This window comes from Typopeltis vanoorti, chromosome 10, assembly GCF_054136105.1.
Source record: "Typopeltis vanoorti isolate ZY-2024b chromosome 10, IOZ_Tvanoo_1.0, whole genome shotgun sequence".
NCBI classification, from domain to species: domain Eukaryota; kingdom Metazoa; phylum Arthropoda; class Arachnida; order Uropygi; family Thelyphonidae; genus Typopeltis; species Typopeltis vanoorti.
The window spans coordinates 114713233-114731760 of record NC_143558.1 but is presented as its reverse complement, the minus strand read 5'-3'; the positions used below and the strand labels follow the sequence as shown (position 1 = coordinate 114731760).

The 18528-nt window shown below is 32.9% G+C and overlaps 1 protein-coding gene across 1 annotated transcript in view; it reads left to right on the top strand.

Moving 5' to 3' along the window:
• Positions 1-2523: 2523 nt before the first annotated feature.
• LOC150102718 (uncharacterized) overlaps positions 2524-18528 on the top strand; it is an 89314-nt gene continuing 73309 nt past the window's right edge. The window contains exon 1 of the mRNA XM_090399406.1: positions 2524-2705. Within this exon, the coding sequence (XP_090255532.1) occupies positions 2547-2705 (159 nt within the window). The 5' untranslated portion in view covers positions 2524-2546. The remainder of the gene's footprint in view (positions 2706-18528) is intronic.

The window sequence follows — 18528 nt, the reverse complement described above, 5'->3', positions numbered from 1 at the left end:
GTGTGAATTGATGACGATTATCAGCCTATTTTCCACCCACTACAGGGTGAAGGCTTCTGCCATTGCAGGAGGGTTGGGTTTACTTCTCCCATGGTGACCCAATTTATTCACTTGTATGTATGAAGGTGAAAGACAATCACAAACATCCATGTCTAGTTGATATTCGAACCCACAATCTCTTGGCTGGAGTGCAGATATGCTAACCACTCGGCCAACCAGGCCGGCCAGTGTGAATTAATGCATCTTTATTAAGAACATGGTGTTAGTATTGATTGTACAGTGTTTTTCAAACTGCAGGTCATGAGTCAACAGTTTTTTTTTAAATGAAATAGAATAGAAAACATCAGTATCTCATAGCATAGATTTCAGAGCTTTAGCACATCGACTCCGTGCAGTAATCACATCCCACATTTCTCCTTCAGGAGACTTGCTTGACAGAATGATATATTTTTGTCCTTCTGCATTGAGTGGGCGCATTTTTACAAAATTTTAAATATATATGACATACTAGTTTGAATGTTTTCAATTAAATTGTAATTTCAGTCTTAAAATTAGTATTGATAATGTAATGGTGTCTGTGGGAGGGGAATTGGTTATCATTATGATGAGTCAGATCATTTTCATTCCAGATATCTCCAGTTTACACTAATTGTCTCTGCATATCTTACATAGACTAGTGTCCATACTGCATTTAGTAATACAATGAAGCTACATGTTTTTCTTACATTTGCAGTATTGTGTCTGTTTGGGGAAGGGAATATTTATATAGAGACATTTCATTCATATTCTGAAAGAAAACACAGTAAGCAAAACTATTTATTCTTATGAATAAAAATTAATCCTTCTATTTTCTGGCAAGCACACTAATGCACGAAATAAAATATTGCCTTTTTTTCCCCCTTCCTAAGTTGTATTTAAATGTTAAAATATTAACTTAATGTTTTTGTTTTTACTTTATTATACATAGGTATGTAGTAAGGACATGAATTAATTTGTAAAACTTTTGTTTCAGTGTATTTTTATATATGCATGAGTGTGTGTTTCATTTCTTCCCAATTGTATAGTTGAGTGACATTCCAGTCAGTGCAATATCCAAGTATGATTTATCATTATAATATTTATATTTTTAGTCAATATAGGATATGGTTTGATCTGTGAAGTACCGTGTGAACCTGGCCTTGCCCATTCAGCATCCAGGTGGATCCCCAGTAATGGGGCACAGCACTTAAGAGGGTTAGGATTGGACTGAGTTAGAAACCTTAGTTCCCCTGTCTTGTGTTAAGTGCTTTTCAAACTATTGAGGTTTTTTTAGCTGTGGACTCCACAACTGTCTTGAGAAGGTGGTTGGCCCTGTGCCTCCTAGTGTGACCTATATCTGTAGATGTGTGTTCTGGGGGACGAAAAACCTGAGTTTCTGGGTGGGAAAAAACCCTACCGCTGTATGAGACCAGCTAACTGACCTTTAGTCAAAAAAGATGAGATAAAGGTTCCTCATGTCTTTGATAGGAATCAAACCTAGGGCTTTCCAACCAAAGGGCTTTGTCTATGCCTAATGAGCTACAGAGGCTCTAGTCAGTTCCCTGCATTCCTTATATTCTATGTGGTGGTTCAACTTGTCTAGCATTGTCCCTTAAACAATCTCATTGTTTATGAACCCTTTTAAAATATGTTGTCATTTCACTTGGACCATTTTAATGGTACAATTATAAGTCCATATGCCAAAGATCATTCTAGTTTCAGATTTTGTGAAACTAGAATCATTCTTTTTATCTCTAATAATCTATGTGTAGAGATTGGTGTAATGTTAGTGTTGAACCAAATTATGTTTTGACTATTAAATAATTGTTTTGCTATATATATGACCATTTATTAACTTGAGAGAGTATTAATATAGTTAGTTGAATAATAACTGAAATTTAAAATCATTGTTTTGCTGTCTCCAAGGTAATATTGAATAAGTAGATGGAATTTCCATTTTATTTACAATTAGTAATGGTAATATTGGAAGCAGTTTACTGCATGCACTTTAACATTATTGAATATAACAGAAAATGGAAATATCTTGGTGGATAGTAGTAAATGATTGGTGGATAGTAGTAAATCAAATATTTTATCAACAGTTAAATTTAATGAGTAGTAGTTTATTGGTTGTTTATAGCAGATTCAATCTGGATAATTGAATTTTCTGGTATACTTTGTTCCCCCAGAAAAGTTTATTTGTGTATCACTTTATCTGATGTTTTGTGTATTTGATAAGAGAATCTTTGCACCTTATGTGTTACAGTTTTAAACTACATGGTAGTGAAATGCAATGACATTTCATTCTCTCAACAAGATATTATTTACAGATTTTCGAAAATGCTGAATAATAGCAGTCACATTGTAAATTTAAAATAATTTGGAGCTCAGATTTAGCTTCATGTTATACAGCATATATTCACTTCTTTCAGTTTAAATGCTTACATCTAAATGATAAAATTGTCTTTGATCTAATTATGTTGTATGTTTTGATTTTGTAGGTTGATGTCAATGTGTCTCAGTTGAATATGTTAGTTCATAATACAGATACATTGAAAGCAGAGGTAAATGAACAAGAAATTACTCAAGTAAAAGAAAATACAGATTTCATTCTGCCAGACACACTAGAAATTGAGGAAATAGAATATGAAGAAGAGGTCCAAATCTCATCAAAAGAACCACAAAAGGTTTGCCCAGTGAAATGATTTATTTTTTTTGCATCTGAATAAAATGTAAATAATCAATCCATATTATGATTAAAGAAGTATGTTAAGCAGTTCTTTACTTAAGTTATTTGTAATTATAATATAGGTTGATCATTTATTTATTTAGATTCTGAGGATCTTGTACGGGGGTGGTCTGAAAAGTTCTCGGTCTAACAATGAAAAAAACGAATTTATGATTTAAAAATTATTTTTATTTTTCAACATAATTTCCCTTAAGACTAATTAAGACTTAGACTAATATATTTATTCTGGCGATGCTCCAGTGCCATTTTACCATCTATGTAGTTGTTCTCAGTAAGATCTGGAAAATATCCCTCTACAGCTGCAATCACCTCTTGATTCGAAGAAAAACACTGACCAACGAGGAAGAGTTTTAGTTTTGGGAAGAGACAGAAGTCAGAGGGAGCCAAACTTTGTTGGCAGGTGAATTGTCCTGATGAAAGACGATATTTTTTTCTTCTGCAAACTGGATCTTTTCTCACAAACATTTTCGTCTAGTCTGGTTAAAAGATCAGAATAATATTCCCTGGTTATTGTTTTACCCTTTTCGAGATAAATAATAAACAAAATGCCGATGCCATAACCTTTCCTGCTGATGGAACTGACTTTGTCTTTGGTGCTGAACAACTGGCTTCTGTCCACTGATTTGACTGCTGTTTCAATTCTGGTGTGTAATGGTGAATCTAAGTCTCATCCATAGTAATAAATCAATGCACAAAATCAGTTTTATTCCTTTTAAAACGCTCCAAGCACTGTTCAGAGATTTTCATGCGAGTGCGTTTTTGATCTGCTCTGAACAAGCACGGTACCCATCTTGCACAAAGCTTTTCCATTTGCAGTTCTTCATGCAAAATATATCCTACACATTCTTTTGAAATACCTATAGTCTTAGCAATTTCACGCACTTTGACTCACTGGTCATCTAATACCATATCGTGCACTTGATCAATGATTTCTGCTGGTGTTACACTTTTTGGACATTCTTCATGTGGGTCATCTTCAAGGCTGGTACGACCACATTTAAACTCGGCAGCCCATTTCTTAATTGTCAAAAATGAAGGAGAAGAGTGCCCATAAACGTTTATGAACTTCAAATGAATTTCTTTTGTCATTAAACTTTCTTTTACAAAGAATTTTATAACCGCATGATACTCAATTTTATCCATTTCAAAGGATACAGACAACACTTTTGCTTCAGACAGCTGTATAAAACAAACTACTTGATAGAATGACTTACAATTTCACATGGATGCTTATGACAGATGTGCCAACTTAGAGAAAAAATCGTGCCGATAGTGTTGCCATCTATTGTAGAAGCTGAGAACTTTTCAGACCACCTTCATAGTCACAAGATTGTCATCATCATCAAATTCCTGCCATGTACCCTCAAGGGGTGTACAGGATATGATAGTACTACATGAAAAAAATTACATCATTACTAACTTCCTATCTACAATTTTCCTCCAAATCAGTCTGTTACTTGTCAAGACTCCAACATTATCAGATCTTATATTTCTATCATCTAAGGCACTTTGTACCATATCAATCCACCTATATCTTGGTATTCCTCTGGGTCGTTTTACTGCCAACCTGGCAGAGAACACTTGTTTTGCTAATCTTTCTTTGCCCCATTCTGTTTAAGTGACCATACCACCTGAGATTAGCTCTGCTAATGCATTCCCGGATGCTGACAATGTCAAGTTCTTTGTTAATATAATCGTTTTTAATATGATATTACCATTGATGCCATCTATTCACTCTAATCTTTCTCAGGACTCTCATATCTGCGGTCTCTAGTCTTTGGTCAAGTGTTTTACTTATAACCCAGCTGTCAGATCCATAAGTTAAATTATTCCATGTGAATTTATTCAGTTGACTTCCCACCATACCAGCTTTGCTGATTCTGTTGTTTATTTCTATATTTAATTTACCATCTTCACTAAAAATCGTGCCTAAGTAGCTGAAATGTTTTACTGGTTCCACAGGTTCTCCATTCACAACACAGTTGACATTTTCAATGATTCTGCCTATTTTCATTGTCTTTGTCTTTTTATTGTTGACCTTCATACCATATCTATTACAACAGTTATTCAATTTTGTCAGAGAATCTTGTAGACTTGTAGCAGATTTATTTAGAAGTATAACATCATCCACATAAAGCAAAGAGCTGATATTAACATCTCCAATTTTGATATCATGTTTAATACCACTTTCCTTCATAATGTGATCCATATAGATAATGAATAACAGAGGGGATAATGTACATCCTTGTGTCACACCAGATTTAACATTAAACCATCTTCCTGTACTTCCTTCAATTCTAACTGCTGACTTACAACTCAAATAAAGACCAAGTATTGCTTGATATAATGCCCCATTGACATCATATAACTGTAGCGTATTGAATAGCTTCTCTCTTGGCACCTTGTCATATGCCTTTTCCAAATCTACAAAACTTAAATACAGATCTTTGTTATATTCCCATGCTTTCTCAACTATTTGTCTTAAAGTGAAGATCTGATTCTGACAGCCTTTATTTGGCCTGAATCCAGCTTGTTCTTCACCCAGCTTTTCTTCCACAATTCTTCTCAGTCGTTTCTCAAGTATACTTGCATAGATCTTGCCACGAACACTCAGTAGGGAAATACCTCTGTAATTCTCACATTCAGTTTTATTTCCCTTTTTATCTATGGGTACTATGAGAGCTCTACTCCAATCATCGGGAATTCGTCCCTCTGTCCAGGCCTTTCTGAACTATGCAGTTCAGCCACTGTAAGACTTTTATACTACCATACTTCAGCATTTCTGGTTGAAGATCATCTACTCCTGCTGCCTTTTCACATTTTAAGCCTTTGATGACTTTTTCTAATTCAAGTATGGATATGTATTCCTGACTGCAGGCCTTGTCAGTGTTTTTTACCACGTTTTTTTCACAGTGCTGTCATCACTGCTTGTTTCATTTAGCAGTTTTTCAAAGTAATTACTCCATACTTCAAGGATATCTTTTTCTTCCGTTTTCATGTCACCTTTATCATCTCTAACTCCTTTTACAGCACTCTTTCCTCTGTTGCTAAGCTTCTTCAACAACCTCCAGAATATTTTGCCACCTTCTTGATATTTATTTTCTATATTCTTGCCAAAGTCCTCCCATGACTTTAGCTAGTTTTACACAGTGTTTAGCATTCTTGAATTTGTCTCTGTATTCTCTAAGAGCACAAGCTGACTTATTTGCTAGGAACTTTTGATATGCTTTCTTCTTTTCCTTCACTGTCTCTTTAACTTCCTGTGTCCACCATGGAGTTCTATTTTTTTCTATCCTTGCAGACAACTTCACCACATGCCTCTCTAGTTGAATCAATCAGTGCTTTCTTCAAGGCTTGCCACTGAATCTCCAAGGTTTGATTCCTGTTCTCAAACTCTTTCATTTTTTCTTCAATAACCTTTGTGTATTTTAGTCTACAGTTGACATCTGAGAACTGCTCAACTTTTATTCGCTTTAAAACTTTCTTATATGTTATTCTTTTCAATATGAAATTCAATTTTATCCTACTCAAGACTAAATAGTGATTGCTTCCAATTTCAAATCCTCCGTACACTCTGGTGTCCTGCACCAGGGAGAAAACATCACTATCAACAATAACATAGTCAATGAGACTTTTCTTATTCCTTGCCTCTTCTCTCCATGTGAATTTGTGCACATTTTTATGTTGGAACATGGTGTTAGTAATAACCAGTCCATGTCCTGAGCAGAAATCCAACAGATATTTGTCATTATTATTAGCTTTGCTCTTTTCTCCAAATTTTCCCCAAAATATTTTTGTATGTCTGGCAATCATTTCCTACTCTGCTATTTAGATCCCCCAACAAGGACCAACTTTTCCTTTTTTATTGTGTCAGTTGCTTTTTCTAAAGCCTCAAAAAATTCCTCCACTTCTACCTTAGTAGAACCTTCTGTGGGACCATAGGCACAAATAAGTCTCATTGTCCAGTTCCCCATTCTCATATTTGCCCACATTACTCTACTTGAGACTGACTGCCATTCAAGAAGATTAGCCTCGTATTTTGTGTTGAATACTATGGCTAGTCCTTCTTTTCCTTGATTGTCATTGCTTGAATATAACATTTTGTATTTATTGCTTAGAAAGATCTCACCAGTTTTTGTCTTTTTTGTTTCAGTCACTTCTATTATGTCGTTCTGGTACTTATCTAAGTCGTCAGCTAGCTCCATTTCTTTGCCATTCAGGCTTCTTATGTTGATAATACTGATCTTTAACTCTGGTGATGTTGAGTTGGAGTGTGTTTTCAGATTTGTTCCAGTAGCTGACTTTTCGCTATTCGCCCTGGTTCACTGGCAAAAACAACAGGGGTCTTGTTTAACTGGGCGACGCCCCAGCCGGCATGAAATTTTGTCATGTTGTACCATCATTTTTTATTTCTGTTTAACCAATAAGAATACAATTTGGTCGGCTAAATCCCAAATTGCCAGACCATCCTCGTTCATTCAGTATCCAGATAGATACCCAACAGGGTGCACCACAAGAAGCCCTGGTCGGTTCTCCACATTCCTGTAAAGGCTATGTGGAGGTCTCCTCTCATTTATACAGCTTTGACCCTTAAGCACCTCCCAAGATTGTCACAAGATTGTTAATTTTTAAAACTGAAATATTGCAATTGTTACTTTCATTTATATTTTAGTAGTTTGACCCTCTAGTGACACCTCCCTTCATCTCGACAACATTATCATTGCACACCTTTAGTTAAATAATTCTAACAAATAACTGTTTGAAATGTTAATCAATTGGTTTTTTTAGGAATAAGGCTATATTGAGATATACAAATAAGATTAATGCTTAAAAATTGATATATTATTTTATCTCCATTTGAAGAAAGAGAAGATTGATGACAACAAATAAGATAATCACATTTTTGTATGAGATTTTCCTGCATAGTAGCAAATATTTTGTTTGCAGAAATATATATCTGAGGATAGAGTTGCAACTAATCCATCAAGAACATATTTAATTTCATTATTTAATAAGGCTAAGCATTTTTAACTTTGGACAGTTGTAGTATTTTGTAGTAACAGTCTAGTGGCCTGTGTATAAATCTTTTTAGTTTCTTTTAACCAGGAACGGGTAAGTATTACCTGGGCTGCTCTATATCATTTAAGAAATCTGATCCAGTTTACACATTTCAGTTGTGTTTTCCATAGCATCTGCATTGATTTGCAGCTACCTTTCCATAAATCTGAAATTATTTTGACATGTAGGAACGTAAGACATAATAATTAATAAATAACATAAAACAGATTTAACTTATTATATGTGTGTGTGTGTATATATATATATATATATTATTATTTTTTTTTTTTATATTAGCATATCACTGTTTCTTTTAAAGAAAATTGAGGTTCTCCATAAAATTGATAATCTCTTGGAATGATTATACAAAGCGTTGTGAGATCTTGCTACATCAGCCTTATCTAAATAGAAAATTTGGACTTAAATTATCTTTATTATGGGAAATATTTCTTCATAAATTCCAGAATTAACTTAAATTTAATTGTATTTTTTATTTATTATTAATTCTTGTTAAAGTTATTTTAATAGACCCTTAATATAATTAGACCATGATGTTCTACATTGTGTATGTGCAGTTCACATATGCCATTACTGAATATACCATCCCAGTTTATGTTCTTCCTGTTTAATTTGAAAGTCATACTGCAGATGCCCTTGAGTGGGGTGAAAATTTTATACTAATAAAAATATGTACATAAGTTAAATCTATTTTGTTGTTTATTAGGAATCTATACTTTGCAATGAACAGCATAGGTTTACTAAGGGAAGGTCATGTTTAACTTGCTCACATTTTATAATAATGTGACAGCTGAATTATCACATTATTCATTAGACAAGGGGGGAATGGATACAGCATGACACTTTTAGACTTTGACAGGAATTTAGCATTGGAGGCTTGTAAAGTTGGAGAGTATTGGATTGGATATCAAGTATAAAGGTTGGCTGATTGACAGATATCAAAAAGTGGTGTGTGAGGAAAGCAAGTCTGCAGGATTTAAGGTGACCAGTGGTTATACTCTAAGGATTAGTCCTTGGTCCATTGTTATTCATTTTTTACATTGACCATTGGAAGGATTTGACAGGAAATATACAGCTGTTTCTGATGCAAAGATAGCAAGATAATTAATCAGAAATGGTGTGAATAGGCTGAAATTGTTGGCATGGAAAAATGGCTATCAGTTCAGTGTCGGTAAATGCAAAGTTGTGTACTTTGTGTAATGAGTTATCCAATGGCATATTATGCTGGTGGGATTATGCTAGAAGAAACTGACCAAGATCTCCAGCTGGTTTTTGTAGATAGAAAGTTGAAATTCAGAGGCCATAAAGCAAAAATTGCAAATACAACTCAGAGCATAATTGCAGTGCTCAAATGTTGACATGTAAGGGTAAGAAAATCATTTTGTCTCTTTCTAAATCTTTCATATGACACCTCATCTGTACTGCTGTGAATAGATATGGTCTCAAAGTTTCCGAGGTGATGTAAATATGGTGAAGATAGGAAAGTGTTAAAGATGATATTGGTATTGGTACTAGTGAATGTAGATTGTGAGAAGAGATTGAGAATTTGTGGACTGCAGATTACTATCAAACAGGAGAAAGAAAAGTGATAGGATAGGGATCTGTAAACTTTGCAAAGGATCATACAAGATACTAGCCAGTAGATGGAATTTTAATTTTATTGAGATTAGGGACAGGATAAGAGTTAGATTTTTCTCTCATAGTTCAGTGCATGGCCAGTCATTCACTGCATTATGAGAAAAAAATGTAGCTTTCATCCCTTTCTTGATTGGCTTTCTTGTGAATGGCTTGCCTTTGGTGGTGGCAAGTGCATTTAGTGTCAATAAATTCAAGAGAAGATATGATGTGGTGTGAATGATATGTGGCATCCCTCACTCCTAGAGGGCTCTTGTAATGATAATAATCATTATCATCATCACACGTATCAAGGATTTAGGCCTAGTGTGGCCTGTTCCGGCCTTAGAAGTCATCGTTGAATCGTTTAAGAGAACATCCTGGTTTTCTTTTTCCTAATGGCTTGTACTTTAAGGCTTGTTTTGGAAATCTTTCTGTTTTCATTCTTTGAACGTGTTCCATCCATCTATGTTTATATTTTTTAATTTTTTCAATTACTAGTTCTTGGTTTAATTCTTTCATAATATCTTCATTTCTTTTGTGATCAAATAGGGTATACTTTGCAGTTTTTCTCATAAACTTCATTTCTGCTGTTGTTAATCTTTGTTTGTCTTTTTGTTTTATTGTCCAGATTTCGCTTCCATACATTAAGACCGGTAGGGCTAATGTGTGTATACTTTTAGCCTGGTTTGTTTTTGAACTAGGTTTGGTTTAAATATAGAGTTAATTACTCCTGTTATTTTTAAATATTTTGCAATTTTATTGTTTATATCTTTTTCATTTTCATAAGTGATCATACATCCTAGGTAGTTAAATGAATTCACCTGTTCTAAGATCTTGTTATCTAATACTATTTTAGTTCTTGCTGGATCTTGTCCTTTAAAGGCCATAGTTTTTGATTTTTCCGTTGATATTATCATATCATAATCTTTGGATATCTCATTTAGATTTAAAATAGCTTTCTGTAAGTTATCTTCAGAATTTGTAATTATTATTTGGTCGTCTGCAAAGAGGAGAGTGTTTAAGTTAACTGTAGGTGAAAGTTTAATTCCTTGATGTAAATTTTTACTCCATTTTATTATTATTTCATTTAAGTAGATATTAAAAAGAGTTGCTGAGAGGGGACATCCCTGTCGGACCCCTTGGTTTATCTCTCTTGTATATGATAGCTCATGATTTAATCTTATTTGTATTTGATTATTTTCGTATATACTTGTGACAGCTTTTAGGATATTATTTGGTATTTGTCTTTCTTTTAATATGTTAAATAATATTTTCTTTTAACTTTGTCAAATGCTTTTTCAAAGTCAATAAATGCAATATGTGTTTCTAAATTATATTCTCTTCTTTTCTCTATTATTAATTTTAGGCAGAAGGCTGGGTCTATACATGATCGTCCTTTTCTAAATCCATTTTGTACCTCTAGAATAAAGTTTTCGGAATATTTCATTAGTTTGTTATTTAAGATTCTGCTGTATATTTTGTAACATGAATTTAGTACTGATACCTCTATAGTTTTTAGGGTCATCTCTATTACCTTTCTTGAAGATAGGAATCACAATTGCTTTTTTCCATTCTATTGGGGGGATACCAGTTGAGTAAATTTTATTTAAAAATAATAAGAGTCTTCCTTTGAATCTTGTTCCTGTGTATTTATATAGTTCTGAACCTAGCTTATCTTCTCCAGGTGATTTTCCGTTTCTTGTTTCTTTCAGGCTGATTTCTAATTCTTCTTCAGTTATTTCCTTTTCATTTTCGTTAATTGTTTGCCAGTTGTCTTATTTAAAATATTTGTCTGTCCACAGTTCTGTGTAGTAATTTAGAAATTCTAATTTCAATTCAGTGTTTAATTTTATGTTTTCTTTGGTATCTGCATTTAGGTGTTTCAAAATCTTATATACATTGGGTCTTATTTTATATAAATCATGTTCTAAATTAGAAACAAATTTATTCCATGATTCTCTGTATCTTTTTCTGACTTCTCTTTTAGCTATGGCTCTTATTCTTTTATATTCTATTTCATCTTCTAATCTTTTACTGCTTAACCATTTGTGATAGGCTTCTTTTTTCTTTTTGATTATTTCTTTGATTGTATCATCCCAGATCTTCAGTTTTTTTTCTTTTATTGAATTTTTTGGTCTTTCCTAAGCTTTCATTTGCTGCTGCATTTAGTATCGCTTTTATATTAAGCCATTCTATTTCTATTTCTTCATTTTGTTGTATTTTATCTAGATACTGGTTAATTCTTTGTTCATATAGCCATTGTACATTTGTGTCATTCAATAGTCTAGTTTTATAAACAAATGTTTCAATTTTTCTTTCTGTTCTTGTTACTTGTAGCCATTTAGGTGGTAATCTTAATTTTATTTTAACAAGGAAGTGGTCACTGCTTATTTCATATCCTCTGTGAACTCTAACATCTAGTGAAAATTTTGATGTCTTTTCATTTAATATGAAGTAATCTAATATTGATTTCCATCCTCTTGCTGCCCAAGTATATTCATGTATGTCTTTATGTTTATAGAAGGAATTCATTATTTTTAGGTTATTATAAACTACAAAGTCAATCAATTTTTTACCATTTCTGTTTAGAGTGTGTTCTCCATGTATTCCTATATTATTATTAATTTTCGTGTTTCCAATTCTTGCATTTAAGTCTCCTGCTAAAATTATGTAATCATTTTTATTTATTTTATTATATATGTTTTGTAGCTGATTATAAAAATCAATATTATCCTGTTCTCTTTCTTTTTCTGGGGCATATAAACCAATTATTGTTAAATAGCCTCTATCTATTTTTATTCTAGCTTCTATTATTCTTTCATTCCATAATTTATAATGTTTTAACTGTTTTGAAAGGGAGTTATGAATCCAAATCATGACTCCTGCTTGTGCTCTTTGGTCTCTGTCGACTCCACTGTATATCACATTAAAATTTTCAGTTCTCACAGTTCCTTTTAATTTCTTTTTTGTTTCAGTGATTACTGCTATTTTAAAATTTCTTTCATTTAATAACTGGTCTAATTCTATTTCTTTATATGCTATTCCTCTTACATTCCAGTTTGCTATGTGTATTATATTTTGTCGTTTTCATTTTCGTTTTCCCTTTTCCATTCCAGGGTCGTTTCCCATAGATTCAATCCGATTATCTTTTTTCTATCAGCTTACAAGTATGGTTATGTTCTCCATGTCAGGGGACTAGCCTGACGATGGAATAGTTCAGTGGTAGGGCTGCTACCTTAAGGCTTCTGAACTCGCTTTCTTCTGAATTTAAACCCATAGGAGGAATAGGGTATATTGAAGGGGAAAGGGTAGATTATAGAAGAAATATAGTAAGGTTTATAGAGAGGACATAGTTGTAAGGCCAGAAATGAAAAGACCCCATGGCCCTCGAGTACTCTAATAGCACAAGGATCATAAAGTAAGAAGAGTTGGCTGATAAGGCCTTATAGGAAAGATTAAAGTAAGTGGGTCTTCCTCAAAGTAGAAGAAGGAGAGGATAGATCCAGCTAGGGGTCCATGGGAGTGCCACTTCCCTTACAATCAAGATAATTGCCCCTTATGGCCCTGTTGGTCCACGAGTCCTTATTCAGTATATTCGGACCACCCCACCATATATATATATATATACACACACATGCACGCGCATGTACACACACACACACATGGTGGGCTCCCCTATCCGCCACCCAGGGGACGTGCTCTCAAGGGGTTACAGGGTCCCCTGAGAGTGATGATATGATGATAATGGTAATGGTAATATTGAATTTGCTATCTTAAGTGTGTATATCCATAATGTAGTTGGAAGAATGACAAGACATACCTCCATCAATTAGAAGAGATCTGGATTTGATTCTCATCATGAAGAGAGCAATATTTATATGGGCATTTTTTAAAATTAAGGTGAGTTAGCTACTTTCATATCAGAGTAACAGGTTTGTGTGCCTCCATAATATACTTCGAAGAATGAGGGAACATTTCTGGATAAGAAACATTCAGTAGAGAAATTTCTTTCAATTTTCATTATTTTATTTATATTTTTTTTATAGACCATGCATTTTTAATTACACAATATAACTATAAAACCTATATGCATCTGTAAGCTTCTTTTGGGCATTTCAGATCAAACACCATTTACACCAGTGGCTTTTTATACTTCTTTTATTGTTATATATTTACTCTTGACTGTAGACTTCTTGAATAAATGTCACATCATTTAACAACCTTTCAGAGTAATTTTTTAATGCAAATCTTATCCACAAAGGACTAAGCCACTAGTGCCTTAGGATTTGTGACTTTTGCTTAGACGCTTTTACACATAGCTTTTTTTTTCCCCCTTTTTTCTCTCTATTCTCTAATCATCATGTTTTGATTTAGCAAGCATGTTAAGAAATTTTGATAGAATTGCTTCCTTTCCAGGGCTTTAACTTCTGGAGTCCATTATGAAGTCCTAATTTTGTTCTTACAGATAACGTCAATTCATGGCTAATCAGTTTTCTTCAAGTTTTACCACTGTCTGTAAGTTTTGATTCTTGTTTTCTATCTTTTTAATTTTTCTTCAGTAATGTTTGTATATTTTATTTTATAGGTCACCCTTGAATACTGTTTGTTGTTTGATTATTTTTTTGAAACTTCCATACATATTTTTCTTGTTAAAAAATAATATAGTAAACAAGATTTCTTTATATGTTGAGTGTTTTTGCAAATTTATGTGCATCCTCATGTTGAAATGGTGTCGGTAATTCTTGAGAAGCTTGTTGTTCAGTTTGTGAGTTTTTCTCTGTTTGTTCAATGTTGGTAAAATTGTGTTTTAAATAGGAAATATAGGTTCATTATATAAAGTTTTAACTATTATTCATGAGATTTAAGAGTGATGTGCATGAATTTTGTTGTATAGAAAGTATGTGAAATAATAGTTTTACAGTTTGCATTTTGTGGCTCATAATTTATACACTTTGTCAGTTGGAGTTTGCGATTCCTACTTGTATATTTTCTAACAGATTTCAAACAGAAATTTTAGCTTAATATTTGTTTAGTGTTTAATTTAAATGACCTTCATTGAATATATATTACAGAGGCAAGGCAAATAATGGGGGGGGGTCAAAAAGTTACAAAATTTATCTATTTGTAACAAATATGCTTTCACATTTAGTTTATAGATCAAAGCCTCACAACTTTCAATGTCTTTCAGCTGAAATTCCATACTGCTGAAGGACCTCTATCTTGTTCTATCTGACACCGATTTGTTAGAAACACTTTTTCTGCTAGTCCTAATTTTCTGATTTTCATTTTCTTTTTCGTTTTTCTTTTTTTTCGAATTTTCGTTTGATTGTAAATAGAAGATATATTCTTGGTGTTGAGAAATATGTAGCCCAACAGATCTGCCTTTCATTCCAAAATAAGAGAAACCATATGAACAAATGTTTGTTCCTTTGCAGCATATAATAGTCTTTTAATGGTAGACATGAATCTGATTTGCATGCTGGATAAACAGACTAAGGTTGTGAGGTTAATAAATGTAAAAAAACAAGCAGAATAATATATATATATATATAAATAAATCATTAGTCCATCTGTGGTACAAATGCACAGTAGGATTTACAAAACCTTTTCATGGGTAAGAATTATATATAAAAAGAAAAGAAAATGAAAAACTTAAAAAATCATGATTATGCTAATCCCATTAGAATAAGTCCAATGGGATAAGTAGAATCATCATACTATATATTTGAGATTTCTAAATTATGTTAATTTAGCTTGATAGTGTCCAGTTACTGTTTCAATCCTCAATTGTGGAACATATGGTTTGCATGCACAGATTGTAGGCCAATAAGATGATTTTCAACACCCATCATGAAATTGCTACTTTGCTTATAGAAGGAAAAAACTAATTGAAAAAAAAAAATGCTTTATTAGGCCCTGTTTGGTCTCTAAAGCAGGGTTTGTGGATTATCTAATCCTTAGTAGATGAAATGTTATTAGTTTACAACTTTTCATTGGTGGAATTGTCATACAAAACATAAATACATAGGGTGAGCCAGTAGTTACAAGCATACCATTGGAATTAATGGCAGAGATCCTGTTGAATGAAAATTCATATGAACATTACTGAAACTAAAATTGTTATTCTAGCTGGTTAAATTTTAAAAAATGAATATAGTATTTTCAATTCTAAAAAATAAATAAATAAAAATGCACTTGGTAAAGTTTTTTTTTTTTTTTTTTCATGTTTATGATAGGTTTAGCTTCAGTAAACAATGTAATCATCAGTGTATTGTCTGTTGTGTAGCTTGCATCCCTCTTACTATAAAACTGGTCATTGCTGTTTATTGTAGATGAATGAATTGCAGGCAATACCAGTATGTTGTATATTTAAGTGCTACAGTGAAAATAACATTGCTGTTGTCACTGAATACCATTGACATTTTCCAAATTCTGAGTATTTTAGCAGTCCAGAAACTTTGAGAGAGTTGAGCATTTGCTAGCATTCATATTTCCTTGTTTAAATGCATTCATATGTTTAAACAAGTCTATATGATAGACATATTTAAAGATAAGTCTATATGAGAAAATATAATTGTGGCAATTTTGCAGAGTTGGTGTTCCACGAACAAGAATATATAGAATGTTACATGAAACTGACTACTTCTATCTTTTTTTGTTATTTCCACCCATGAAAGGTTGTTAGCATATGTTAGATTAGTAACATATGTGGATAAGGGTTAGGTAACCTGGAAACTTGATTCTTGAGAAAGACCAAACTAGGAAGTTTTTCAAGTCACTTCAGGCCTCTAGTAAGCAGAACTGTGGTCTCACATTGGGTGATGAAAATCACCTCAAGATATTTATAAAACGTTTGTGTCTTCAATGATGTTTCAACCACATGTTCAAATGTCTTCAATGACTTTTGAACCTGTGGTTGGGGAGCAGATACAGTAACTGCTTGGCCTATCAGTCTGCAAATCTGTACCATGAACAGTAACTCAAACCTGAAGGTTTGGACACAACCAGAACTGAAATTAGCTCAGTGCCAATCATCTATTGCTTCAATACATCTTGATTATGATGCACAGTTCATCTATTGTGGCATCTGCAGCTTTGCATTTAATGTGTATGACAAAACTCATGTCACTGACAACGAAGTAAAGATTCATTGTCACTGTTTTTTTATATGTATTGCATCCAAGAAAGGTGATAAACCTATTGTGCAATTGTGTCTTGAGTGAGCTAAGGATTAGATTATTTGGTCTCCTTCTCTGAAGATCAAATATGGTACTTATTTAAGCCTCTTTTGGCTATCACAAAAATCCATTCCACAGTCTATTTGTTGGAGAATGGAGGTACTGCAAAAATGTCTGATTCAGCAGTGCTATGTGACATTACATACCAGTTGACTATTAAATTATTTAAGGAAATTGCAATGTATACTAAATATTAAAAGAAAGCTTTAATCAATACTTCCTATATTTCGGCAGTGTTACATTGCCATCTTCATGGGAACATAAAACGATGATAAGTGCATGCAAGCACTAACAGTGAGCAAATGGGGGCTGAAGAAAGTAACTAAGGTTGTTCCTAGAGTCCTAAAGGTGCCCCCCTAGCAGGCTAAATTGGGTTGTCTTGGCTGTTGGGCTGATGTTCTCATGATGCAAGCTTCCCAAATTTGGGACAGTCTCGTGCACCCAAATTTGTTGAGGTTTGGGAAGTTTTTTATAGCTGAGGCTAATTCCAAGAACAATCTTTCATATTTATATTTGCTGTGGTGTAGTAAAGTGGCTTTCTTCCATCTTATTCTATGGTGGGTATCCAGAGCATGGTCCGCTAGCCCAGAATGACTATATTGGTGAAACCATTCTGAGTTTACAGGCTATTGATTACAGTTTTCTTTTAATTAATATTTTTTATACGCTGTAATTTCCTTAAATAATTTAATTGTCATGTGTTACCAATGTGTAAGCTTATCAACAAGAATTACATAACAGTGGGAGCATAGAGGAGGAGAGAATAGAAATGTTCAATATAGGAAACTCAGAGTAGAAAGGTATTGAATTGACCTTTTGTTTAGAATTTGTTTGTATTATATTTCTTTTTATATTGACCCTACACACGAAAGATCACAAGACCTATAATACAACTGTGCAATGCATGGGATTTTCAAACAATGAGGTGAATCATTTCTTCCAATGTAGCTTATCTGCGAATATTTAAAGTATGAGTATATTCAGTAATGAATTTTAAATACTAACTAAAGAGAATATTATCCAGATAGAGCATAGAGTTGTTTTCAGTAAGACTGGTCTTTTGAAACAAACTCTTTAACTCATGGAACCTAGCAAAATTGGAATCATATCTGAAAATTAAGGAAATCAAGGCAAGAAACATTATTCCCAGTCATTCTGATGCATGTTATCTTTGCAAATAAAGGAAATATCTTAGATGATCCTGTTACTCTTTGTTTTGGAGGTAAGAACAGTTTTCCCTATTTTTTAACAGTGTTGAATATATTTGATTAAGGATGTTATATTCCTTCATCACAGTGACAAGGAAGAATAAATGCTGTTTTTTAGAACAGTAGTGATCAGAGCAATTTGTTGTTGCCCAGAGGAAGTTGAGGAATTGTATTGTGATGGTCATATGTGCCATTAAGGTGTTACTTTCCTCAAATTAATTTTGTAGCTAATTTCTATTATTGTTAATCCAGTTCACTTACAATATTAAGGTGAGAGCGAGTGATTAAGTCTATAGAAATTACATATGTAATTTGTAATTATGATTGTTTATTTGTAAAACAGTAAGATAAGTAAATATTACAGGAATTTAATTGAATTATAATAATAAAAAAGAAAGAATTTTAATTCAGTTAAATTCTATAACATTTACTTATAAATATAACAAAAGAATAATTTTTATTTTCTGTCAATTGCAGGAATTTTAAACATTCGTATTCAAAATAATTATAAAAATAATAATAATGGGAAAAGAAGGGAAAAGTTTTTCTTTTCTTTTAGTGTTACACGGTGATCAGCATTTATTTTTGAAATTATGGATTCTACAACCGTGTTAAAATAACT